The 26756-nt window shown below is 44.8% G+C and overlaps 1 protein-coding gene across 2 annotated transcripts; it reads right to left on the reverse strand.

Moving 5' to 3' along the window:
- Positions 1–10856: 10856 nt before the first annotated feature.
- Positions 10857–23688, reverse strand: LOC109755161 (uncharacterized). 2 transcript variants are annotated; one of them, XM_020314045.4, is made up of 13 exons: positions 23332–23688; positions 17922–18096; positions 17560–17643; positions 16760–17001; positions 16432–16675; positions 16207–16286; positions 15999–16083; positions 13996–14127; positions 13252–13365; positions 12966–13010; positions 12147–12231; positions 11499–11549; positions 10857–11400 (listed from the first exon to the last, which is right to left on the reverse strand). In XM_020314045.4, exons 1-13 carry the CDS (start codon positions 23487–23489, stop codon positions 11312–11314), a joined length of 1584 nt encoding a protein of 527 aa, XP_020169634.1. In that variant the 5' UTR covers positions 23490–23688; the 3' UTR covers positions 10857–11311. The 2 variants fall into 2 exon arrangements, with proteins under 2 accessions (XP_020169634.1, XP_020169635.1); XM_020314046.4 differs by having other exon boundaries at positions 17936–18096; positions 23332–23639.
- Positions 23689–26756: the final 3068 nt, after the last annotated feature.

A 26756-nucleotide genomic window follows, 5' to 3' on the forward strand; every position in this document is an offset into this window, starting at 1 on the left:
GTTCCAATGATGTTTTGATCATCGTTGGGCTTCTCAACCAATGTCCACACTTGGTTTCGCTCAAAGCTGTGTAGCTCTTCGTGCATAGCATTTATCCAATCCGGGTCCTCAAGGGCTTCTTCTACCTTCATATGTTCAATACTAGAGATGAATGAGTTATGTTCACAATAGTTAGCCAAACGAGTTTTAGAGCGAGTGATTCTCCCGGTGTTGATGTCGTCGAGGATTTGTTCAACGGGATGATTCTTTGAGACTCTTGCTCTAACTCATGAGAACTTTTGCTTGGGTTGTGGTGGAACATCCTCATCTTCTTCTTCTTCTTCATTTTTGGTGGCGTCATTGTTCGCTTGTGGAGGTGGAGAAGGAGGTCGAGGTGGATCATCTTGTTGTACTTCCTCATTTCCTTCGTCTTGAGGTGTTCCACTTGTGGATGCCTCCAAGTCAACTTGGGGTTCACCTTGATGTGAAGTTGAGGCTTCCACTTGAATGCACGAAGTGCTCTCCTTCACCTCCATTGGACGGATCTTGCCAATAGACAAATCCTGAATTGCTTCCGAGGGGTCTTTGTCTCCTACATCAATTGGCATTTGCTCTACTTGCGAGCCGTTAGATTTCATCAAACTTCACATCTACCATCTCTTCAACCTTTCGGGTGAAATTGTTGTAGACACGGTAAGTGTGAGAGTTTGAGCCATAACCGAGTAGAAAACCTTCATGAGATTTAGGAGGAAATTTTGAATGATTATGCTTATCAAGAATGTAGCACTTTGAGCCAAATACTCGAAAGTATCCAACATGGGGTTTGTTACCGATGAGTAGCTCGTATGTCGTTTTACTGCGAAGCTTATGAAGATATAGTCGATTCGTAGCATGACAAGCTATCTCAACCGCTTCCGCCCAAAAGTGTCTTGGCGTATTATATTCATCAAGCATCATTCCCTCCATCTCAATAAGAGTTCGGTTCTTCCTCTCGACAACTCCATTTTGTTGAGGTATGTACGTAGCCGAGAACTCATGTGAAATACCTTCTTCTTCAAGAAAGGTATGCACATTAGCGTTCTTGAACTCCATTCCATTATCGCTCTGAACCTTCTTGATCTTCACTTCAAATTGATTTTGGGCATTCCTAGTGAAGTTCTTAAAGATATTTTGAACCCGCGATTTGTCATCAAGAAAGAACACCCACGTAAATCTGGAAAAATCATCAACAATAACCAAATCAAAACAGTTACCACCAAGGCTCTTATAAGCATTGGGATCAAAAAGATCCATGTGAAGTAGCTCAAGTGATCTTCTTGTGGTCATGACGTTCTTCACGGCATGACTTCCTCCAACTTGTTTTCCTGCTTGGCAAGCACTACAGAGTCTATCCTTGTCAAATATAATATCTTTAAAACCAAGGATATGATCACCTTTAATGAGTTTATCAAGATTTCGCGTGCCAACATGTCCTAACCTTCTATGCCATAACCAACCTTTAGAAGATTTAGCAATTAAATAAGGACGAGGTCAGGCTCTCTTAGTGAAATCAACAATGTATAGATCACCTCTATGAATGCCGGTAAAGACCATATTATGATTATCTCGACGAAACACTTGGCAATCTACTTCGATAAATAGAACATTGAAACCATAGTTGGCTAGTCTAGATACGAAAAGAAGATTGTAACCAAGTGATTCAATGAGCATAACATTTTGGATAGAGCTATCATTGGATATGGCCGCCTTACCAAGGCCAAGTACCTTACCCTTGGAGTTATCTCCAAAAGTCACATACTTGCGTGGACCATCATTTTTGGCAAGCTCACGGAACATGTCTTTATCTCCGGTCATGTGATCGGTACATCCACTATCAAGAATCCACTCTTTTCCTCCAGATATGTAGTTTTGAAGATTTGCCATGAGGCTAAGAATCCTCATAGTCTTCTCACATTCGATATCGAATTCTTCATCCTCATCATAATAGTCATGCTCAATATCATCATCATCATGTGTGTAATCATCACCCAGTTCAAGTGATTTGTTAGATTTATGACCATGACAATGTGCAAGTTTATGAATTCTAATTGTTTCCGTGATGATGTTGCTAATGGTTCCAACATCACCCTTAGCACGCATAAGGTCACGGAGCTCGAATAGACATTCATCAAACTAAGGATCACTAGGCTTCATTTTATAGAAAGCAATGGACTTCTGAAGAATTTCATTGAGATTTTTTAAGGAATAATTTGGAAAGCATTCCTCTGGATAATTCCATATAGTGTATGCGCACTCACAGTTTTGCAAGCAAACAAGCACATTTCTAGGAAATCCTCTAATGATAAGATCGACGGTCCTAAGATTGCCAACCATGTCAAGATACACATCGGGGGTAGGATGCAAATGATCAATGGGAGGCACATAAGGGCTAAGAATATACTTGCTCAAATTATATTCATTAAAGATCTCAAGCATTTAATTTTTCCAAGAACCATAAAACTCCCCATCAAGAATAGGCACTCTATGTCTAATACTCCCAAACATAGACTCATCCATCTTCCTCCAATGGTGATTAAACCAAAGCAATGGAGACCAAAGCTTTGATACCAATTGAAAGATCGAGAAGAGGGGTCCAGGGGTGATTAGACCCTTAATAAGTAAAAGTGGCAGTTTTTAGATTCTTCAAGTTAAGGTTGAGTTTAGCACATAGTAATGGGCACACAATACATTTTACACAAGCATAGCAAGAGTATGGGCAGCGGAAAGAGTAAAGCATGCAAGTGCAAGAATGTAAAGGGATGGGAATTGGAGAGTGCAGATGCAATGGAGACGCGGAGATTTTTGGCGTGGTTCCGATAGGAGGTTCTATCGTACATCCACGTTGATGCACACTTCAACCCACGAAGGGTAACGGTTGCGTGAGTCCACGGAGGGCTCCGCCCACAAAGGGTCCACGAAGAAGCAACCTTGTCTATCCCACCATGGCCATCGTCCACGAAGGACTTGCCTCACTCGACTAGATCTTCACGAAGTAGGCGATATCCTTGCCCTTACAAACTTCTTGGTTCAACTCCACTTCATGTCGGAGGCTCCCAAGCGACACCTGACCAATCTAGGAGACACCACTCCCAAAAAGGTAATAGACGATGTTTTGATGATGAAATCCTTATTCTTGTGCTTCAAATGATAGTCTCCCCAACACTCAACTCTCTCTCACAGATTTGGCTATGGTGGAAGAAGGATTTGAGTGGAGAGCAACTTGGGGAAGGCTAGAAATCAAGGTTCAAATGGTAGGAATGGAATCTCTTGATCTCAACACATGAGTAGATGGTTCTCTCTCAGAAAATGAGTAGTGGAAGTGTAGGCACATTCTGATGGCTCTCTTACTGGGTAAGAGGGGGTAGAGGGGTATAAATAGCCTCCACACAAAATCCAACCATTACACACTTTTGACCCAACTCGGTGGCACCAATCAGAAATCTCGTTGGCACCGACCTGTGTAAAAATATGAACGTTAGGAATCTCAGTGGGACCAACTGGAACAACTCGGATGGACCGATGTGCAATGGTTATGGCAAGCCTCGTTTCGGTGGCACCGGTTGCATCAACTCGGTAGGACCGAAGTGAAGCAATAAGGCAACAAAAAGGTTGGCACGTCGTCTCGGTGGGACTGATTGCAATCTCGGTTGGAGCAAAATAATTGCGACAAGCTTACAGAAGGTTTGCCAAGCATCTCGATGGGACCGATTGAAAATCTCGGTGAGATCAAAATATTTGCAACTGGTTACAGAAGGTTGGGCAGGCAAAACATGTGGGACCGAGAACCATATCGGTGGATCCGATTTGTTAGGGTTTGGTAGTGGCTATGTCCAGGTGAACTCAGTGGCTCCGGATAGGGAAATTTTGGTGGGGTGGAGTTGGAATATAGGTTTTGGACATGTTTGGATAGAGAAAGTGGTTCAGGGTTTTTGAGCAATATCACTAAGCACTTGAGCAAATAGATCATAATCAAAACATCATCCCCTTTTAATAGTATTGGCTTTCCTATGGACTCAATGTGATCTTGGATCACTAAACCAAAAATGCAGAGTCTTGAGCTTTTGCCAATCCACGTCCTTCGCATTTTGAAGGGTGTTCACATCCTCTTGTCCTTGCCATGCCACTGTTGAACTTGTCTTAAATATACTAGATAAAACTATTAGTCCAACAAAAGATATGTTGACATTAATTACCAAAACCACAAAGGGAGCACTTGTGCTTTCACTACCCCTTCTGTCACTGGGTGAGGACACCGCAAGATTGAACCCATTGCAAAGCACCTCTCCCACTGAAGATAAGTCAATCTAGTTGGCCAAACCAAATGGATAGATCGGAGAGAAATACAAAGCTATAACAATCATGCATAATAAAGTTCAGAAAAGACTAAATTACTTTCAATGAATAATCTGATCATAAATCCACGATTCATCGGATCCCAACAAACAGGATTACATCGGATAGAACTCTAGAAGACTAAGGAGGACATTGTATTGAAGATCAAAGAGAGAAGAAGCCATCTAGCTAGTAGCTATGGACCCGTAGGTCTGCGGTAAATTACCCACGCATCATCGGAAGGCAGCAAGTATGATGTAGAAGCCCTCCGTGATCGATTCCCCCTCCGCAAAAGTACCGGAAAAGGCCTCCAGATGGGATCACAAAAGAATAGAAGCTTGTAGCGGCGTAAAAAGTGTTACGGGTGGATCTCTATTGGTTCGGAAATATATGTGAATTTATAGGGGTGGAATTAGATCAAATGGAGTTGCATGGGGCCCACGAGCTCAGGGGCGCACCTTACCCCCCAGGGCGCGCCCTGTGAGCTCGTGGCTCTCTCGTAGCTCTTCTGGCCTCCTCCTCCTGAACCTTCTAAGGTCCCTTCTGGTCCAGAAAAAATCACCGTAAAGTTTCATCATGTTTGGACTTCGTTTGGTATTGATTTTCTGAAAAGCCAAAAACAAGCAAAAAACAGGAACTGGCACTAGGCACTAGGTTAATAGGTTAGTTCCAAAAAATGATATGAAATAGCATATAAAGCATCCAAGATTAATAGGTTAGTCCCAAAAATTGTAGATACATTGGAGACGTACCAAGCATCCTCAAAAGCTCGAGGTCTTTATGAGCAAGCAAGTTGGATGCACCCCCACTTAGTCCATAGGAGAGCTTTCACATATTCATAGCTCTATGTTCATCCTAGTCTGGGCGACGCTGTCAGGACCCCGATTCCAAGTCACACCGATCTAGCCTGTAACACCTCATATCACGTTGCGGCCTCACACACGGTACTCCCACGGGTGTCGCCTTACCATGGCCCGGGACCGTTTGCGCCTTTTGGCTCACGTATATGACAATGTCGCTAGCATCCATATGACAGAGAACCCGGGCCGACATGGCTAGTCGTGAACCCAAAGCGGCACTAACGTATGGGGACAGGCATACATGAATCAACATCGAACGTGTCGGTCAGCAGCGTGTGAATCCGGGCTGTAGCACTGGGCTAACAGGACTCCGGGAACCCGGGCTGTAGCAGGCTAGGCAGGACTCCGGATGTCACCGCGCGACATTTCCCCGAAGGGACAGACACAGGAACGATATGACTCACATGCCGGCCAGTCAAGTGTCCAGAGCAGTAGTGCTGGGCTAGCAGGACTCCGGTGAACCGGGCTGTAGCGGACTACTATGGCTCAAGGAGGCACTAGACTACATTTCCCCATAAGAGAGGCTGCCAAGGATAAACAACTAGATTGTCGGATCCCACACATACCAAGCATTTCAAACATACACACAATATGCCCGATATGTGCAAATACAACATGGCATCACAACAAAACTCTACAACTCAAAGTACTTTATTTAAGGGGCTCCGAAGAGCCTTACATAACTTGTTCATACAGATAGGGGTCACATGACCCGACACTCAAGTCATACAATCATACAAGCACATGCGGAAGCAAACTGTCTGGGTACAGACACTAGAAAGAAAGAAGGCTTGACGAAGCCTGTCTATCTACATAGGCCCTTCACAAGCCTAGATCACCACCTGGGTGGCAAGTCACTCGTCGTCGTCGAGTTCTACGTAGAACCCGTCAGAAGGGGCGGTGTTGTCGTCTGAAAACAATAATTAAAGCAACATGAGTACAAAGGTACTCAGAAAGTCTTACAACAGATCCTACTATACATGTTCATTCTCAAGAAGGTAGTGGGGTTATTGCAGCAAGCCAGCTTTGACTCTTGGCTAAGCTATCCTACGATACACCACTTGTGAAATAGTTTTCGCACACGAGTCCACTAATCACCATCTCAATACTCCACCGTGGATCCTCCCTCGTCATCCAACGAGAGGGCCATCCGCGGTACTCACACTTATCTTGAGGCTTTTAGTAGTATCCATTTACTTGTCTATGAACTGCATAAGCGACCAAGTAGTCCTTTACCGCGGACGCGGCTATTCGAATAGTTTCATACCCTGCAGGGGTGTACTTCGTCACACACGCTCTCACCACTTATCGCCGCTACACGACGTGTACTCGGCAACCTTCAAGCGGAAGCCCAACGTGGGTGTCGGCCACAGCCTACCTAAACACTCGAGTCTCTAGTCCAGGTTTATCGCCTATTCAGGTTCCATCCGCAGGGAGTCCGGCCGAGGTTTCCACATACGGCCCCAAACGATGTGTGCAGGGTTCCCGGACACCAAACGGGCGACTCGGTACACCGTGCCACGAGCCTACCGCATCACAGCCCACCCCTTGGTCAGCGCTGTCCACGGCCTCCAGCTTACTACAAACACCAGAAACTACGTGCAACTCCTGGACAGAGGACAAGGGTGATTAAGAAGCCGAGGGGGTCCATTGGTTTCGGGCCCAATGTGTGGTAGTAGCTGAATCTTAAATCACGCATACAGATCTCAGTTCTTAGGGACGGTCTCAATAAAACAACCCACCATGTACTCCTACATGGCCTCCCATCGATACCTTTACCAAATCGTATTCAACACTTCCCTCTCTTTACCGACACACACACTTTCACTCTAGTTCATCACCCTGATGAGCCAGACCTGACACAACTCTAAGCGTAGCAAGCATAGCATTGTAGGAACACAACATGGCTCAATCAACTCCTACACATGCTAGTGGGTTTCATCTAGTTACTGTGGCAATGACAGGTCATGCAAAGGAAAGTGGGTTCAACTACCGCAACACACAGCAGTTTGAATCGCGTTATCTTAATGCAGTAAACGAGAGCAGAAGCGAGAAGATGGGTTTGTATCGAAATGATCAATGGGTTGCTTGCCTGACAGAGTGGTGGTGGGATACTGCCCTTCAGTTGGATACTCGTGAATATCCTCGGAGGCAGGACCTACCACAATGAACATACCGAAGCACAATCAACACCAAACAAGTGCAACAATATGATGCATGCATGAGACATGGCAAGATGGATGTATTGGGCTAATGCAACTAAGACCAGATGGGTTTGGACTATTTTGAATCAAAGATTCAAATTCCAAGTTCATAAATGGCCCATATTAGTGCTTTATCTTGTTCTGTATAAAACAGTAGGTTAACTTGCTTAATCATGCATGAAACCAGTACATATGGATAGAATGGATTTTTCTGATCATTTTTCATATATAAATCTTTTCATTCTGAGCTATAGATTATTTTCTATGATTTTTTGAAGTTTGTGATAATTTCTGGAATTTCCAATATAAGAATAATTCCAGTAATGCTTTACTGCGTCAGCCTGACGTCAGTGTGACGTCAGCAGGTCAACGGGGTCGTCCAGGTCAAACCTGACGTGTGGGTCCCCTGTGTCAGTGTCACTGTTAGGTAATTAGCTAATTAGGATTAATTTTAACTCTAACCCAGATTTAATTAGCAGGCGGGCCCCACTTGTCAGTGACCCTGGGGGGTCAACCTGTGGTCAAACCACGCTGACTCGCCGGCGTTTAGCCGCCGGCGACGTCCAGACGCGGCGGTGGAGTGCGGGATTGCTCCTCCGGCGACCAAAAGGACGGCGGAGAGTACCTACGTGTAGCTGGGGGCGAACCGCGTCGACTGGTGGTGGTGGTGGAGCTCGGGGTCGCCGGAATCGACGCCGGCGACGAGCCGTGCGGCTGCCGGGGTACGGGCGTGGTTGAAACCGTAGCTAGAGAGCACGGCGAGGGACATGCGATGGCGCTACAGGTCCCTGGCGTTGCGGTGGAGCTAATGGCTACGGTGGGGCGGCCTTTGGATGGCCGGAGCCTCGTCGGCGACGAGCTCGTGCGGCGGCGCGTACGGGCGAGCTTCGTGCGGTGGCTACAGAGCTCGAGAAAGAGAGAGGAGAGGATGGGAAGGTGGCCATGCTCACGGCGGTTGCGACGGAGCGGACGGCGAGGTCGGAGGCAAGCTGTTGCAGTGGCGACGGCGGAGGGGATCTCCGACGGTGAGCGGCGAAGGCGAGGTCGGTGGCGGAGCTTCGGGGCTCGGCTTGCTCGAAGGAGTGGGCGACGGCGGAGCTGTTGGACACGGTGGAATGGCGCGAGGTCGACGGTGGGCGCGGTTACTCCGGCGAGGTGGCTGCGGCGGCGTCGGCCATGGTGGGGGAAAGGCGAGGGAGAGGCGACGGGGGAGAATGGCGGTGTCCAGAGGCTCGGGGGCGCGTCGAAGGGGTCGTCCAGCGCATCCACGGGCGAGGGCGGCAAGCAGGTGGCGCGGTGGCGAGCTCGCGCTCGCCGGCGTCACCTCTCTGCCTGCTCTGGCGAGAGCAGGCAGCTGACTGGCGCGGGCCAGCACAGTGCTGGGCCGCCAGGTGGGCTGCCAGGTGAGTCTCTCTGCTTTCTGTTTTTCTTTCTTTTTTTTATTATTTCTGTTCTGTGTTTTGAAATAGTAAAAATACTATTTCATTTGGAAAAATCCTGAAAATATTCTGAGGCACCTTTGAAATTATTCTCAACAGCCTAAAAATACCTTCAAGATTATTTGGGCATTTGAAATTATTTATAGAATTAAAAATGCCCAAATGCAAATACTTGTGGCTTGTGCAAAAATCCAAGATGGCCTCCAAAAATACGAAACCATTTTTGGCAGGGGTTTTAGCCAGAACCAAAGATGGTGAACATTTATGGAGGGCATTTCAGGTTCATTGAGAAGAATTTTAGTAAACCCTAGTTGTTTCAGGGGGGTGCTGGGGGTTTCTGGCATCCCCATTTCAAGTTTCTGTGAAATGTAGACATGATGCAACACTCTAATGCATGAACTAGCTAGGATGTGACAGCCACATTCAAACCGGCACTTCACCTAGCTGGCGCCCAATATATAAGCATGGTCGCGCATTGCAGAAACTGCACTACCTTCGCTTCCATTCGTCCTCTGCTCACAACCTTCCTCCCTTCGATGCAATGACGGCGAGCGGCAACAAGATGTGCAAGTGTATCATGTCGGCGCAGAAGCACGAGACGGCGGGCCCTTGCAAACGGCTAGAAGGCCCGGTGTGCGCATCGCATACAGGCTAGACTGTCATTGAGTTCGCTAGAGGAGAGTTCGAAAGATGACAACTGAAAATTGGAGGAAGCGTCCGACAACGAGTTTGAGTCCATGCCGGTTGCCGGCTTCGCGATGGCGCATGTGCGGGTACACATCGGGGACGTCGTGGCAAAGGAGGAGGAGCGGGAGCAGCCAGCGCCGCCGGTCTCCATGTTTAGAGCTACATGATGAGAAGCAATACAATCTGCAGCTCGTCGAGCAGCACTGACTTGTGGAGGGCCAGGTCAAGGGCGAGCGGGCAAACAAGGATGTCGTCGCGGTGATGGTCGTAGAGAATCCAACCTTCATGGATGAGCAGTGTGCGATGTACGAGTCCATGCGGATAGCGCCTGCGCCATCCGTTGTGAGTGGTGGCAGCTGCACATCATGGAGGCAGAGCGTGACGCCCTATTCGAGGAGCTTGCAGTGAAGGCGGCGCAGGCGATCGCAGACGGGAACGCTGCTCATGTCGACAACTCTGCATCGTTCCGCCAGGCCGCAACTACCACTGAGCCGGCCCGTCATGTCTAACGTGGACCTCACCTCGATGGGCGACGTCCACGACCGCAACACTGATGAAAAGTAGGACGTGGAAGACGAAACCATTGGCTGACTTTTGGTATGTGAAAAAAATTGTCATACTCATTTTTGTTTAATGTAATATGTCAAACTTCTTATTAATTTGATCCAATTTAAATAAAAATTATCCAGTTTGTATGAAATTCGTCCTTTTTGTTCAATATACATTTGAAATACACGCAAACGTTTGGAGACACGATGTTGGATGGTCAACTACCGTATCCGTGTCCGTGAACACGCAGACATTTGAAATACACACACTAGTTCCCAACTAGTCTCGTAGTATCGCAGTATCACCTACGGCCGGTAGCACCTGATATTTTTCCAGTTGGGCAAAGTCCTTGTAGGCTGTTGTCGTTGCATGTGTAGTGTTGTGAGCCGAAAAGTGATGTGCTGGCCGCTTGGCTCTTCCTCTCTTGCAGGAAAAAAGGTACAGATCTCCATGGTGTATTCTACTCCCTCCGTTCTTATATATACACACTTTTAAATATATATAAGCCCTTTTAGAGATTCCAATATATACTGTATATGAAGCAAAATAAGTTTATCTACACTTTAAAATACGTCTATATATCAATATGTAGTTCGTATTGAAATCTCTAAAAAGCCTTATATTTAGAAACGGAGGAGGTACAAGAGAAAAGAACGTCAATAATTTGTTGTTGTGTTGATCCTAACGTTGGATGTATATAAACCCTATAGAATGAAGAAATATCACTCTAGAAAAGAATGAAGAAACGTCACCGGCTACACTGGGCATTTAAAATATGGAAACTCAGTTTAATCCACAGATGAAGCATTCATGTGCAAGTTCCAACAGATAATTATCCGATGCATATCAAAGTATCAGGCAGTTAGAACTGAAAAGAAAAAACATCCAGCAGCAAGCAACAATGGCTAGACTACCACAAATACTGTCTCTTTAATTCTTCTCCTACTCCATGATGATCATACGTTGGCGGGCTACGAACTGCCGCAAGGAAGGCAATAACCTGCCAACCTGGGCAACCAAGCAGCTCAGCACCATATCTGACCAAGCCCAGCACATGCTCTGTTGCATACCGACTAATTTGTACACCTACAACAAAATGCTCACCAACGATAAGTAAAGCGCGAGACTGACTAAAAACAAGCAGATCGCTTTGGATGAAGCCACATCACTGAAGGCGAATCATGCTGGTGTAGGGACGGGGATTTCAGTCAATCAGGGCTGCTTATTGCATCATATGATCGGCAGACGAAACAGTGCGCATGTGTGTTTCGCTTCCATTGGGTTCTGCTGATGAATCCATGTCGGCTGTATCTGGGATCGTGAGGGTTCAAAGAAGATAAAATGGCATAAGCAAGGGGCATTCTAGCCAGATGTTTACAAACAAGCCAACAAAAGGAAATAATACTCACTAGATGCAGATTCACTAGGCTGGCTTGTAAACGAGGAGCTTCTTCCCAGACCTGCATACGTTTATGTCTACATAAGCTGTTGCAAGTGAAGGCAGTATAACAATCTGACATAATGCGCACATGCACTGCTGTAGTGCATAGTAACATATACGGTGGCAACACATGATAAATATGAAAATGTAGCTGTGCTAAAAAAACAATCCAACAGGTAATCAAAATCAACAGAAATGGTAAAGTGGACTGAAAAACAGCAATTACTACCGAGCTGAAAGGAGCAAAACTAAGCAATGAGCAGTTCCTATTTCTACCATTGAGCTAATCTGGGAAAGATAGACCCATTTTCAACATTGATGTAAAGGGGGGGTTGGCAAGTATAGACACCAAGTACAGCTATCTAAAAGCAGAGTTTTTGTTTTTCAATGAATTAGCCGGTACATGGTAGAAAAAATCGCCCAATATTTGCTCGTAAACTATTTTAAGAAAAAGGAAAACAAAACAGGAATCTCACCATAACATCTTCTGGGAACAAATAGCAAAATAAAGGTTAAAAGAAACTGTGTGCTTTAGGGAGGGAGGGGAGGTGTATCAGCCAGTTATAGTAAACTAAGCAAATCATCTGAAATGACTAATGATTACAAGGAAACAAACCTGCAGACTGACGCAAACCTTTCACAGCTTCGAAGTTCTTGTATGTATAGCCCACAAAGCTAAGGTCTTTAGAATTAGGAATCATCTGCAATAATGTTTCAAAAAAATGACGAAGAGCTTCGGAGTAAATAAAGAAATAATGGCATGTAGTCTGTTACAAAGGTTGAAATGATGCCTATCCATGGACATCTAAATGTGACCACTGATGAAGATGATTCAGTAACTTGAAGTGCAAAACAAAAGGTGTGTAATTTATTACAAGACAGAAATTGATTCCTAGGCATGGACAAGGAAAAGAACCCACCCCATCCCACATAGATAAATCATGATTGGCTAGATATAGCTACAATAATCATTGCAAAGACAAACTCTGCCTTCATGAAAAATGTTTTGCAAAGTTGCAACACATTCTATGGCAAATTTTGGGGGGCACATACGTCATGAAATAAGAAACCGAATAGTTTGGTGAACCTACACGGTCCGTTACTCCTAAGCAGTACTGACAACAATCCAATGATTGCAGGATAATAAATCACTTAATTAGTAGAGCTGGAGTGGGTAGGATGATGGATAACCTTGATACGGACATATTTGTGCTTACCCTGCCTTTTCTCCACGTATAGGTTAAATTAAATACACAAAATGACAACGTTATGGAATTAAAAAGACAGATTATGAATGTATTAATATTATCAACAATATCACGTGGTCATTATCAACAATATCATGTGGTCTAAAAGATGAGTCAAAAATGGGCATACAAGGCTGAACATGTTTTTAGAGTAGTTTTGTCGAATCTGAGGGTTCATAAATTCATACCTTCCTTGAGGACCCAGAACCTGTTCTTGCTGGAGCGGGATTTACCTGAAGACAAGAAAGAAAGTGATAAGTATAATTTATGCACGACAGAAAAGCATATGGAGCTGAAAGAATTACATATTGAATATGAAACGAAATATTCTTGAAAGTTGGGAATATTTAAAGAAGCAAACCACAGGGTGGGTGCTCGGGTTGTCTTCTGTAATAAGTGCCACCAGGGGGTCCCTGGTCAGTCTAGTTTAAAGGATCAAACACACAGCAAACTAATGCAAAAGAATTTGCTCACCTCATCAAACTTCTGAAAATTCTGTGTATCCAGTTCATCATTTACTTGAGGCTTAAACGCCGCCTCCATTTCATAAAGCTTATCCCATTCAACTCCATGAAACCAAGGATGAGCCTAAGAAAAAGAAATTGAGTGTAACAAACATAACATATGCAAGCAATACTCGGATGGAATCGTATGTATGTATAGGGGTGGGACACAAGGGGACGAGTTCGTCCTCTGCATCAAGGCGCCATTGCCGGCGATTAAAAGGGCAGCAGAGATTAGATAGAGACTCAGAGGGGTCAGGAATAGAAACTAGAAGACCTGATTGTTATTACAAACAAGGACCTGGTTTATATAGTACCCACTGAACACAAACACAACTCTGATTTGAACTCTCATCTCACTAATTCCTGGACAGACTTGACAATCCCAGTTTTTTTTCCTTAAGAGTATTATCTGAAACCTAGTCCTGCTCATCCATGTTTCTATCTGTCCTTGTGATCACAGTTTCCGGCCATGCGGCAGCCTCTCCTTCTCTTTCTTTAACTCCCCTTCTTTGATATTTTTTTGCCCCTAATACGAGTCCACAGGAGTATGCAACTATATTTCGTGATATATAGTAATACCAATTTCAGCCAGCCAATTTAGGTACTATTTTGTATATGGATGACTAAATCTAAAAAATGTTTTACCAGCATGGATTTTAAGATAACTTATATTTGCAACTGGAGACAGCAGATAATTTTGAGAGACAAATACCTTTATTTGATCTGCTCCTCCACTGCCAATCCTGTGGTCAACATCACATAAGAACCGACAAATCAGATCCTTAGCTTCAGGAGACAACCTTGGATTTTCTGGAAATTTTAAATAGCTTCTCCAATGTACAATCTAGGAAGTAGTAGAGCAGAGTCAGTGCAGTACTTACAACAGAAAGTGGGAGCGCTTATAGAATATGGGTACTCATCTTTCTCAGGTTATTTATACCCAGAAAAAGAGACCAAAATACATAAGTTCACTGTCAATTGTATGAAATTCAAAGACAGGTAGTCCAGGATTTCAAATCATGCCAGCATAGGAGTAATTTAAAGCTAAAGACCAAAGAACTTTGCCATTTACACACTTCCACACATGGGGGAGAATCAAGGCTAGTAACATTTGGCAAACCTTGCAGAGCAAGGAACTACTTCCACAACAACAACAACAACAAAGCCTTTAGCAAGGAACTACTTCGCTAACTATATTTCATCTACCTCATTCGACTAGGGTGATCTGGACCTGAAAATTTGTATGTTCCTGCACAACAACACAAATAGCAAATGCGTAGCAATGTTTTCAGTAAATTTAACGTGCAGCTAAAAATAAGCTCCATACTAAACTACAATAACTAAGATAATCAAATTAAACCACTACACTACAGTATGACTGTCCTAAAAAAATGAATCAAAATCAGTATAACCCTCAAGCAGTAAATACATTGTTATATAATGAAGGAAAAAGCTAACGCCCACACGTGTGGGCGTTTGCACATCGCCCACACGCCTCCATCACCACTCATTTTGCCACGTATGAATAGATGACATCAGCAGGAATCTTTTTGGTTTTCGGCTTAAAAATGTTGTATCTCCTAAATAAAAAAGCGAACTAAAAATCCGTTTTCACCATTAAATCCGTCTCGACGAGATCTTCAAAACTAGACCCCATGTTGATATGTTTCGACGAAAAAAAAAATTTGCCCAGAAGTTGCCATGATGTTTACACTGCAGTTGCCATAGGGCTTAAACTAAAGTTGCCATGTGGCAATTTTAGTTTGTAGATCATGGCAATTTTAGTATTTTGATGATGGCAACTCCAGTACTTTGACCATGAAAATTATTTTTTGTATGAACCATGGCAATTTTACGTGCATGTATCATGGCAATTTTAGTTTATGGTTCATGGCAAGTCTAGTTTCTTAATTCCCCGTTTTATAAATGTCAAAATTTACTTTTAAATGTAGAAGAAAATAGCTGAAACATATCATGGCAACTTCAGTGTAAACACCATGGCAATTCATATGCAATAGACATGGCAACTTTTAATCAAAAAAATTTCATCAAAACATATCAACATGGGATCTAGTTTCGAAGATCTCGTCGCGAGAGATTTAATGGTGAAAACGGATCTTCAATCGGATTTTTCGTTTAAGAGATAAAACATTTTAAAAACTGAAAATCCAAAAAGATTCCTACATGCATGCATGCGATGACGTGGCAATCTGTTTGCATTAGAGACATGTGGTGCGTCTCCCTTCCTGCCACACGTGTGGCAGTTATCGACGTCCATAATGAAAGTCAGTCAATGTGCGTTAGACTTATAACAAATAGAATATGCCATGAAATTCTCATTCAAAAAAGGAAAAACTTATATCCATCCTTTTTGGTGGGGCTAATGATGATGTGTGTTTAAACACCCTCAGTGGAAGAAGAGAACTATATGATAATAACTCCCACTTAAAAAAAAGAGCTCTATCCCACCACCAGTTGGCGGGATCCTATTATCTGCAACATATTCCAACTCACTAGATAATGTAATGATCTTGACCACAAAGAAAACTCTCATAGGATATGTTACAAGTACAAGGAAAGACTGGAATAATGCCACTGTAAAGGTTGCAATTTTACTGTAAACTTTGCAATGGCATGTCCAAATTTACATGTATACAACACGCAACTGCACGGGCTTAACGATTCAGTTATAGATAGATTATTCAGAAAACAAACCTTTCGGCATGTGGTTATTGGATCATCAGAATAGAATGGTGGATACCCAACAAGCATCTCATACATGATTGCACCCAGGGACCACCTGCATGCAAATAAAAATTAAGCAATCATACAACAGTTATTTAAAACAAGAGACAGGTTTAATTTTTTGCCTTGAAGATCAAAACAAGGAATAAAATATGTGAATATGAAATTCTTAACCTACCAGTCACACTCAACTCCATATCCCTTTTTCAGTAAAACCTCAGGAGCAATATAATCAGGCGTACCGACAGTAGAAAATGCCTGAAATTCATTTAAAATGGAAATGTTTGGCGATACTTTTCCCTTTTGAGAAATGATGTTGAGAATTTATGCCCACGGAATAAGGAAAAACAAATGGAGTTGTATGTAACTAGTTGGATGCTCGATATGGTAAGCAAGCACGCACCAATTTTCTCCTGTTCTTCTGCCAATGCTGAAGCTGTTCATTTGGACTTCTCCACCTTCTACCATTTGCTGTATCAGAGAGAGAGTAATCAATATCCATGGACTCCCTAAGGTTTTCATCAGTCATAGGTTCATCTTCATTCAAGGTTGACAATTTGGTACAGTCAATTGGCTTGCATAAGCCAAAATCTGACAACTTCATGTGTCCATTCTTATCGAGAAGGAGATTATCAGGCTTAATATCCCTGTAAGGGCAATAAAGCAAAAATAGATTTGAATAAACATATATAGAATATAGCATATGCAAATAAGATTCGGAAGTATGTGACCTGTGGATGTAATTATGTTTATGAATAGACTCAATGGCAAGAACTGTCTCAGCAATATAGAATCGAGCCACATTTTCAGTTAAGGTATCCTCTCTCATGAGGAGGGTCATCATATCACCTCCAGGAAGGTACTCCATGATAAGGTAGAGATACTCAGCATCTTGGAAAGAATAGTATAGCTTCACAATGCAGTGGCTACCAACTTCAGCCAGCAAGTTTCTTTCAGATCTAACATGCTCCACCTAATAGATGTAAAGAAAATATTAGTTCCAAAAAGAAGAACAGTGCAAACTAAACTTACTAAATATTCCTGTAATAATAGTTGAAAATATTTCAATTCAAAGCAAAAAAGAATAATCTGGGAACTAACATACAAAGCCTCTCGCATTAAACAATAGTTCATGAAAACAACAGTACATCAAAAATTGTATTGAGGTAAAAAAAATTGTAGAGTAGAAAAATAACAGTTGACCATGACCGACAGTCCTACTCTACAATCTGAACCACGTGTTATCTATAACATCCGTGTCACAGTTATAAAAAAGGAATCCATGAAAGGCAGTCCTATACTCTTACTCTACAATCTCATCAAATAAATTCAGTCGGAACTTAACACACAGGTCAAGGTACAAGCCATTTTGAGTTCTCTAGCATGGCATCTATCATTGTTACTTCTTACATGACGAGACTGCTTTGGTGGCTAGCATCAAAATATATCAAAACAAAAATGTTCTAACATATCCACAAATATTAAAAAGAAAAGAAAATGCAAAACAAGCAGTACAGTACTCTAAGCATACCTGACCCTTGACAACCATTTCAGACTTCTTTAGTTTTTTCATTGCATAAATATTACCAGAGGATTTATCCCGGCATAGTTGAACCTATCAGAACAACAAATCAAGTTATAACCTACAGGGATCAGCAGCTCCAGCATGACAAACAGTTGTACTTTAACCATCAGGAATTTTAGAGCCAATAGATCTAGGAAATGCTACATGCAACCAACTGGCGCCGCCAGTATTGGTGTTTGCATACTATGTTTATTTGGCAAATGCCAACTATTTATTGAGAAGATACAATTGAATTGAAAGGGATTACAAAGTATGGACTGCCTAAATGACTCAGAAAAGCATGCTTGTAGATACTGGAAGATGCAAACCTCCCCATAAGCACCTCTTCCAATGATGGTGAGCAGCTCAAAGTCATCCACACAAATTCTATGCCTTTTAAGTCTCATGTATTCAGTCTCCTTCCTCTGCAACTCCTTTATCAATTTTATCTGCTCCTCCCTAGGAACTTGAGAAGAAGCTAGCTGTTGTTCCAAAATCAAGCGTCTGCAATAGTACAATGGATCCAAGTTTCTAGTATCAATAGAAATAAAAGCAAACGACAGTGTGTGATAAGCTTGTCACTGTAAGCAATAAAAAGGCAATGTTTCCAAATGAAGTGATGGACCCAAGGATGAATATATGCTCCCTACAAATTACGAGCGCAAAAAGATGACAAGAAAGAGAAAGATTCCATTCACATTTAATACAACAACATATAGTCTAGACTTTGGTAGTTGAAACCAGGATGAAGACATATTAAAATAAATGTATTTAAATTAGAATGAGTGAGGTTTCAAGAGATATTTGGAACGCGTGTCTATTGAGTTGATTGGGTCATTGCTTGTGTTCAGCAGTGTGCAGCTCTGTGAAAGCATTGATCCTTGCTTGTGGAGCTAGCTGCTAGTTTCCTTTGATTGGGTCAAGGGGATTTGCAATTTGAAATGAAGATGTAGGTATAGTTGCAGGAGGGCGTGGACAGGAACAAAGTTCGCATTTGTGTTCGCTTTTACATTTGAGTATGTGACGACTCGTAATTTTTGTACGTGATTGATGTGCACAATTACATTCGAAATAGTGTGGTTTGTGATTGTTTTGGTTTTTATCTTCGAAGAGAGTGTTAGAAAGCTATATGTTGATTTTCAGCTCAACGTTGAGAGTAGACAAATTTACATTAGTGTGTTCCTAGAGCAGGAGTTTTTTTTTTAAGTTTCACCTGGGTGGGTAATCCCGCAAGTACAAGGCTTATCGAGAGGAAAGAAAGTCACGCCAGGCCATGGAGAGAGGTCGGAGAGAGAAAGTTCCATGTTACATCCTCAACGGGGAGGTTTTGTTGACGGAAAACTTTAGCATTCCTTGCATCCCAAATTAAGGGTAGTCAGGCTCACGGGCACCGTCATGGTCGCGGGCAGCCCTGCCGGTGGTGTTGTTTCCCAAATGTCTTCCAAGGGGTTTGTAGCCCGATGAATTCCTGCCTTCCGCCAGACTCTGGCCGCCGCGGGGCAGCGGACGAATAGATGTAGGCGGCCCTCTGCATGGGCCATTCACATCGGGCATGTCGCGGAAGGCACAAGGTTTTTGTGGTGCAGGTTTAAGCTTGTGTTGAGGCGGTTGAGATGCAGAAGCCAGCCACAAACTTTGCAGGAGATATATCTAGAGATCGGCAATTTCACAGCATATGCATAAGGAAACTAAAATAGAGTGACACGGATGAATAATCTTTAATAGGAATGTCACCAAGCAAGTAAGTATAGAATTTTAACTTTTTACTTATAACATATGCATAATACGTGGATCGCTCTCAACAAGTTCTCTTTTTCCTTTTCGTGGGGACTCAACTTCTTTACTTGAAGATACAAACCCAGTCAATGAAAAGTATCAGAGATTTCCAAAATGTTGCCTAATAGACTTGGATGGAGGGAGTAGCTTTTATTGGCAGTGGCAGTTAATACCAGCCATTTAACTTATCCCATGTGATTAAATGTCTGTTTGGACGAGGCTAAAAGGCACCAAAACAATATTCTTATTGAGCACTTCAAGTTCGCACTTAATCTAATTTCTACTGCACAAATACACAATGTTTTCCTAAACTACCAAAAATGTGCACAATGTTTCGTCTCTTTTGTTCGTTTAGGCTTTGATCAGGCACTTGTATCTGTTTTGTTTGTGCCATCAATTGACTAAGTGTAAGTAATGCGTCAAACTCATCGTCCAATGTCAAGTCAGTCAAGTACAAATGTGCGCTAAGTCCCACCACAATGGCCACCCACCTACACGCACACATGACAGAATCCTGGCTCCACCCACTATTGGCGAACTCCTTAAAGCACATTGATAAAACATGCCACTAAGGGCATCTCAAGGCTATCACAAAAATATCCCCTACTTGTCTGTCCTTCCTCCGCCCTCTTTTTCTCGCTAAGTCAAATTTCATCAATGTTCAAACAATTGGAAGATAAATTGTGCATGACAAATGACAAACAATTCAAACAAACTTCATAATCCAGATCCAACAATTCAAACAAAAGCAACCGAAAGAATCAGTGCCAACCGCCATTTGCATAGCATGCAATGATTCCACTGCGCATTTAGTGAAACCACAACGCCGCATCGGCATCCAAGTCGTCAGCCTTGACATACATGACCTTGGACTCCTCGCACACCGTCTGAACTGCAAGCCTCTTCTACTCAATGTCAACCTTCTTTGCTTGCATCTCCATGAACTCTTTAAACCTCTCCTCCTTTTCCTCCTTGAGCTCATTGTGTTTGGCACTTGCCACCTCGTTCTTGTCCATGATGTCCTCCCACTTCTCCGACATTTGGTCGCCCGATTGCACCTTGCCCTCTCGGTCTCCCACTTCCTCCCCCCCCCCCCCCCCCCCCCGACCTCAGTACACGGGTTGCCAATGCAAGTCCCCCTTGAACTCCACCGCTTGTTTCACCAACTTCATCCATTTGGGAGGTTGCACCACTTTTGGCGTTTGCGGCTTTGAGTAAATTGGCCAAGTCACTCCATTTGATTTGGCCATTCGACTTGATTCAACAATGATGCATGGTGAATGGCTTACCCTTGATTTTCTTGGACAATGGCGCCGCGAGGCCGGCGAGAAAAGCAAATAAATCACATGATGAAAAACACTGCAACATAGGGCAAATAAATCATATGATGAACTTTATGGGAAGCGAAGCTTACAAGCTCAACGATACCCATGCCACTTGGTGCATTGTTCTTGATTTGGGCACATGCACCACAATACTTGTTCCGATGATTGAAGGAGTTCTCACTCCGATCACCGATTTTCACCGCATGATACGGTGGGTAGTTCTTCATGCCATGAAAGAACTCACGCACCTTCCTCAATAAGGTCACACCCCTTTGCTGGGCACCTTCCTAAAAAACATCGCACCCCTTTGCTCAGCACCGACAAATGGATCAACACTATTGCCCAACCAAGCCAAGCAAAACAACTCGTCCTCCTTGGTGGTGTATACAACTCCTCTCTTCGCTTTCTTTGCTTCCATCTCGGGCGTCGGCGAGTATTGTTTTTCCACTCCTCCGTTCGTTTGACCATCGTTGATCATGGACATCATCACCTCTTTGGCCGATGTCGAGCTTAGGAGGGGGAGGTCCGCTGAACAGGGTGCGAGCACCTACGGAGAAGATATCCTCCGGTGGTGTATGCTGCCGGATGAGCCGCAATGACTCGGTGAAGTTGTAGTCGATGTTGAGGTTGATGATGAACGGGAGACCAGAGTGGGTGGAGGTGGGGGACTGCTGTGAGTCCGGGCTGTAGTGGTAGGCAGGGGCGCCGTGGGGCGACGCGTGTGCAGGCACACCCGGCACAGCAGCATAGCTTGCAAGACGAGCTCATGCTCACACCGCCGCACTGGCCCCTTGCGCCTTCTCTCTCGTGCGGCGCTCTTGCCGCTTGATACTCTCCGGATTTGGCCGACGTGGGTGCTTGCGACAGTAGCACCTCAAAGATGTTGGACAAGGTCAAGTGCATTGGGCCGGAGAGATTCATTGCGGTGGCAAAGGCCAGTGGTGGTGGTATTGCTGCTACGGCGGCGGCCGAGGTGGATTTGGTAGCAGCCTTGGGGTCGGGCATGGAAAGAGAGAGAGAGGTGTGTGACGGGGAAGGGACTGATTAGGGTTTTTGGCGTGGGTCCGGGACGTCGGATCTGACGTGGCAGATGTCTGGACTCCCCTACTCCGCCCCTCGATTTGGGGCCAGGCTAGGATATTCCAGATAGTCCGGCTCAAAATGGGTGCCCGCGTTGGACGGCTAAAAGTGTATGTACCAGACAGGCCAAACATTTGCAGCCGGAATGGGTGCCCGCGTTGGACGGCTAAAAGTGTATGTACCAGACAGGCCAAACATTTGCAGCCGGAATGGGTGCCCGACTTGGAGATGCCCTAAAACCCAACTTACAGCATGTCTGAGCATACCAACAGGCAAACCACCCCCAAAAAGTACAGAAGACAGCACTAGTGAGCATGGAGCAAGAAACTCAGGTCTGCACGCTGCAAACACCAATATGTCAAGACAAATTCTCCACATAAACAATCAGACAACACAAGCCCCTGTTTTCTTCTAGCTACAATCCAAGAACCTCATTGACAAAGGATGCTCAGCTCAACGGGAGCAATGAGCAACAATTCAATCCAATTAACAGATACTCTCTCCGTCCCATAATGTAAGATGTTTTTTGACACTACACTAGAGTCGAAAAACGTCTTACATTATGGGACGGAGAGAGTAACTATCAACCATCCAAAATCCCTCAGCGAATCAGCTCGCCCCAACCTACACCGTAATTGCACGTCCCAAAGTTCAAAGATAGGCCGGTTCTTCTCGTGGCTGGCCATGCGGAACCGTTGCTGGACTTCAGACGCGCGCCGAGGACTCCCACACCAAACTACGTGCCCATTTTGCAACCAACAGGTCGAAACAATCAACCACATCCTCCTCACATGTGTCTTTGCGAGAACCTGTGGCTATGGATTTGGAGCGCTTGCGACGAGCCAAACCAAACTCCAGTGGCGGACGTGGAGTTGGTGGAGTGGTGCACCACGCGGGTTGCGGCTCAATGCTCACCAAGAGACCTAAAGGCGATTATCACGCTTTGCTTATGGGAACTTTGGGAACACTGTAACACCATAGTGTTCGACGGCGCATCCCCATCCCATCAACTAGCCTTGCGGAACATTAATCTTGAAGGACGGACACGGAAATCAGCGGGTCTACTAACTTTGAGTTTTTCTTCGGTGGTCTGAGTAGGCAGGCTAGCGGCGAGTAATCCCATAGTGATGTAACTATCTTGTGGTGGCTAGTGAGAGCCTTGTAAATCGGTTGTAAACCTTGTGGAGGTTTCTTGATTTCTTCACCCCTTTCTTCTGTAATACTCCCTCCTGTCTCAAAATAAGTGTCCGAGCTCACTTATTTTGGGACGGATGGAGTATATGATATGCACACTCATGCATATTCTAGAAAAGAAAAGGTTCAAAGATGGAGTAGCTCACAGTATAATCTACAGCCACAGTCTAGAACAAACTACCCTAAAAGTCGCCGAATTACAAGCTAGACATGCAGCGGAAACTACAGAGGACAAAAGTATAAACCCCCGAATCGCTGAGATATCCCCAATCCCTCGATCATCCCGACCCCCCGAGATCCAGGTACACCCGCACGCGGCCGAATAGACAAAATCGGGAGTTTCGGGACGGGAGGCCGGCGGTACCTCTCGTTGCGCTCCCGGAGATTCTTCATGCGCTCGCGGTAGTCGTTCTCGATGATCTTCTTCGCAGCCGCGACGCGCTCCATGGTGCGGCTGGACCCCACCGCCTCCTCCGCCAGCGGCTGGCTCCGGCCACCGCGCGCCGCCGTCTCGCTCTCCATGCTAACGCGCACGCCCGCCCGCGGCCCCGCGACCCGGCTCTGCTTCTCGCTGTCGCGAACTCGAAATTCTTTTAAAATTGTTTTCTCTCTTGGTAGTGCTAGTATGGTTTCTCTTTTGGCTTCGCCGACGCGGCTGCTTCTTGTTTGGTTAGTTTGAGGTTAGAGTTGAATAACCTGGTCTTTTTTAGTGGAGGACTACAGGCTGGAGACAGCTTTTCTTTCCTTTTTTTTAATATAATAATAATAATAAAACAGGCTGGAGACAGCTAGTGAGTAAATGGAGCACACCGAGCTTTATGGCAATTTTACACTATTGATTCGGAAGAAAAGGCAATTTTGCAGATACTATTCTATCTTTTCTTTTCGTGAAACACAATACCCATTGTGGCTCGGGAGGATTAGACATCGCCAACCGCACGCCCGGAAAAGTTGGATCGCTTGAGGCGATCAAGGAGGCGACTAAGGGTCCCTTGCGTGCCGTCGGTGACGCCGCCGGTTCCCTCTCTCTCCGTCGGCCGCTCCAACGGCGGGAGGGAGGGGGAACCTCGGGTCTGTTCACTAGGTGGGTATGTGGTAGGGTTAGGGTTGAGGGAGACGCTGCCGAGGCCGTTGCGGTGGTGTCACGTCGGAATAAGTTTTTCCGGGCTCCGTTCGCGGTTAGGCGAGGCTTTTGCCTTCGTCTAGGAGCCAGCGGTGTTGGGGATCCCCGGATCTCGTTGAGGTCGTGGGCTATGGTGGTTGGAGGTCCATCGGCACTGGCTGTTTGGATCCTCAGATGGGCGATGGAGGTAGGGAGACGAAGACCTTTCTTCTTCCTTGTTGGTACGATTTGTTGCTGCTGTTCTTCTCCTTCCTCTGCGCTGATGCTGGTGGGAGATCCTGCTTTGCCCGGGCGGATGGCCTGGCCGTGGTGCTGGACCGGTCGGATGACTCGAGTTCTCTTCCTTCCGGAAGGGACACTTTTTGCGGTACTCAAAGCCAAAAATGGCGACGGCTGTTGCAGGTGTGTTGGATTGATGTCCATGCCCTCTTAGCACTGGTGTCAAAAAAGGAGGAAGCAGCGTGGCAATTGTACCGTGGTCAAAGATGGTGACCTGTTTGCGACTGGTTGCAGATCCTTCTGCTGCAGGGGTCTTCTCTCAAGATTCAGGGATGATGACACAGGGCTCCAGAGATCTTCTTGTGTTATGGTTGTCTTAGGATACTCTAGGTGTTCATGGTCCTTTGCTTTTGCGTTTCAGTGTGCTTGTAAGGGTCACCTACTATGTACTGATTCGTGATTTGAATGAACAATTTCTCAAAAAAAACACAATACCCATTGTATTTTAGTTTATTATAAATAGCAAGAGGGCAAGGAAAGACCCGATTACATTAGATACTTCCGCAAGGACCTGTTAAGGGCATGTCTAGATGTGTCCTAATTATTGCATATCTAAGTGATTTGATCAAGTATAAAAAAAGAAAAGAAAAAGAAATATCTACATGTCTTGTTAAATCAAGGGATTTCTATTTATGTGCCCCCGGTTGCTTAGTTGTGCTCACTTTTGCCAAGACAACTAACTTTGCTTACTTTTGTCCTCCCCTCCATCACCAGCTCACAAAAGCCCGAACGTTGCACTATCGTCCGATCAAAGTCTTTGACCGTTACCTCCCGACTAGTTTTTTGTGTGTGTCTCCTCCTAACTAGATGGGTCGCCTGATATCCTGACATGTGGGGCGGGGGCAATTTACTTCAGGTGGGGCCTAGGCAGGTGGACGTCTCTCTCTCTCCACATTTCGAACAGCCCGTACCCGAGCCGTTCCCCACACAATCGTCGCTGCCACCGATAGCCGACGGAGCGACCGAAGAAAGGTTGCACCGTACGTACCCCTCCCTCCCCCCCCCCCTGAACCCCTACCCACCCAGCACACCACCATCTCCCAATCTAGCCTGTAATCGACAGGAACCCTCGCCCACGGTGCACTGATCCGCTGCGTTCTGTGCCCCAGGCTTGTACTGGCTCAAGGGGATCTGGAGGGTGGACTTGCGGCAACAGATTGAGCTTCATAGGCTTGGGCAATGTCGAGGGACACCAGCCTCCATACCATCGACCGTGGGGAGGATTGGGGCGAACTAGGAGCGGCAGAGGACTCATGGATTCCGACTGGATAAGCCTCGAACCCCTTGAAATGTGTGATCTAACTCGATAATGTGCCTAGTATTAATTTGACCAATGGGCGCGTGAATTTCTGCCTACTTGACTAAATTATTGCCTGCCTAAGTATAGGATTGATCGAGCGCTTGCGTTTCGGCTCGCAGTTATAATGGAAACTAGCTCGTGCGGGGTACAAAAGCGCATCATTTGTCTGGATTTTGCTATCCAAAGGTAGTAGAAACAATTATTTCCTTTAAAGATTTATGCAACTCCCTCTGTTCTGATTATCCTTGGAGCCAAGCCGATGTTGTTGAACTGAAATATTTTGATAGTAGTGAGCAAAAGTTTGTGCCGCTAACATGCGACAAGCATGTATAAAATCTTCTTGCTTTAATGCTCTCAGCCGTTTCGATAAAATTCAAATCAACGTGCTTTGGCCTCCAAAAGAATGGGAAAAGGAAAGGGTGCGACACCTGATAACTCTACTAATAGTGAGTGGTCCGGCACTCCTCGTAGGTCAGGACCTGCTAAACCTACTAGCAGTGAAAGCCGGACGAGTGATGTAGTGGGTGTAGAAGATGATGCACAGCCTGATGAGCCAGTGCCTCGTAACGATGACGAGGATGAGAGGATGTACCCTGAATTGGTTGATGAATTCAGCAAACAAGCAATGCAGGATTAATGCCCGGAGGAGCCAGTCGGCCCTGCTAGATTTGATGACACTGATATGAAGAGAAGGAAGAGAATGTTGACATGATGGTTCCAGATGAATACGCCGGTGAGGACATGCCAACAATTGCGTGGGACAGGAATGATCCTAAACTTACCCAAGGAACAATACTTGAATTGATGATGGACTGTCGAAATGCACTGACTACATACTGCATTCTCACTCAAAATGATTTTGTGATTGACAAGAGTGAACCCAGAAGATTGATGGTTCGCTATCCATATGAGAGGTGTAGGTAGAGGTTACATGCCTCCTGTATGCGTACAAGTAAATATAATTTTCATGTTAAATTGAACGCACATACGCACACTTGCCCACCTATAAGGGGGGAAGATCCAAACAACAAAATTAACAAAAACTAGGTGAGTGGCAGATGCAATCATGGATTGGCTTAGAGAGACA

This window comes from Aegilops tauschii, chromosome 1 (assembly GCF_002575655.3).
Source record: "Aegilops tauschii subsp. strangulata cultivar AL8/78 chromosome 1, Aet v6.0, whole genome shotgun sequence".
Lineage (NCBI taxonomy): Eukaryota > Viridiplantae > Streptophyta > Magnoliopsida > Poales > Poaceae > Aegilops > Aegilops tauschii.

Coding starts and splice junctions, on each gene's coding strand:
- LOC109755161 (XM_020314045.4), bottom strand. CDS start 23,489: ATGGAGAGCGAGACGGCGGCGCGCGGTGGCCGGAGCCAGCCGCTGGCG. Junction 16,676..16,759: donor AAACATAATTACATCCACAG/GTCACATACTTC, acceptor TTGCCCTTACAG/GGATATTAAGCCTGATAATC. Junction 11,401..11,498: donor GCCTAGTGAATCTGCATCTA/GTGAGTATTATT, acceptor TCACGATCCCAG/ATACAGCCGACATGGATTCA.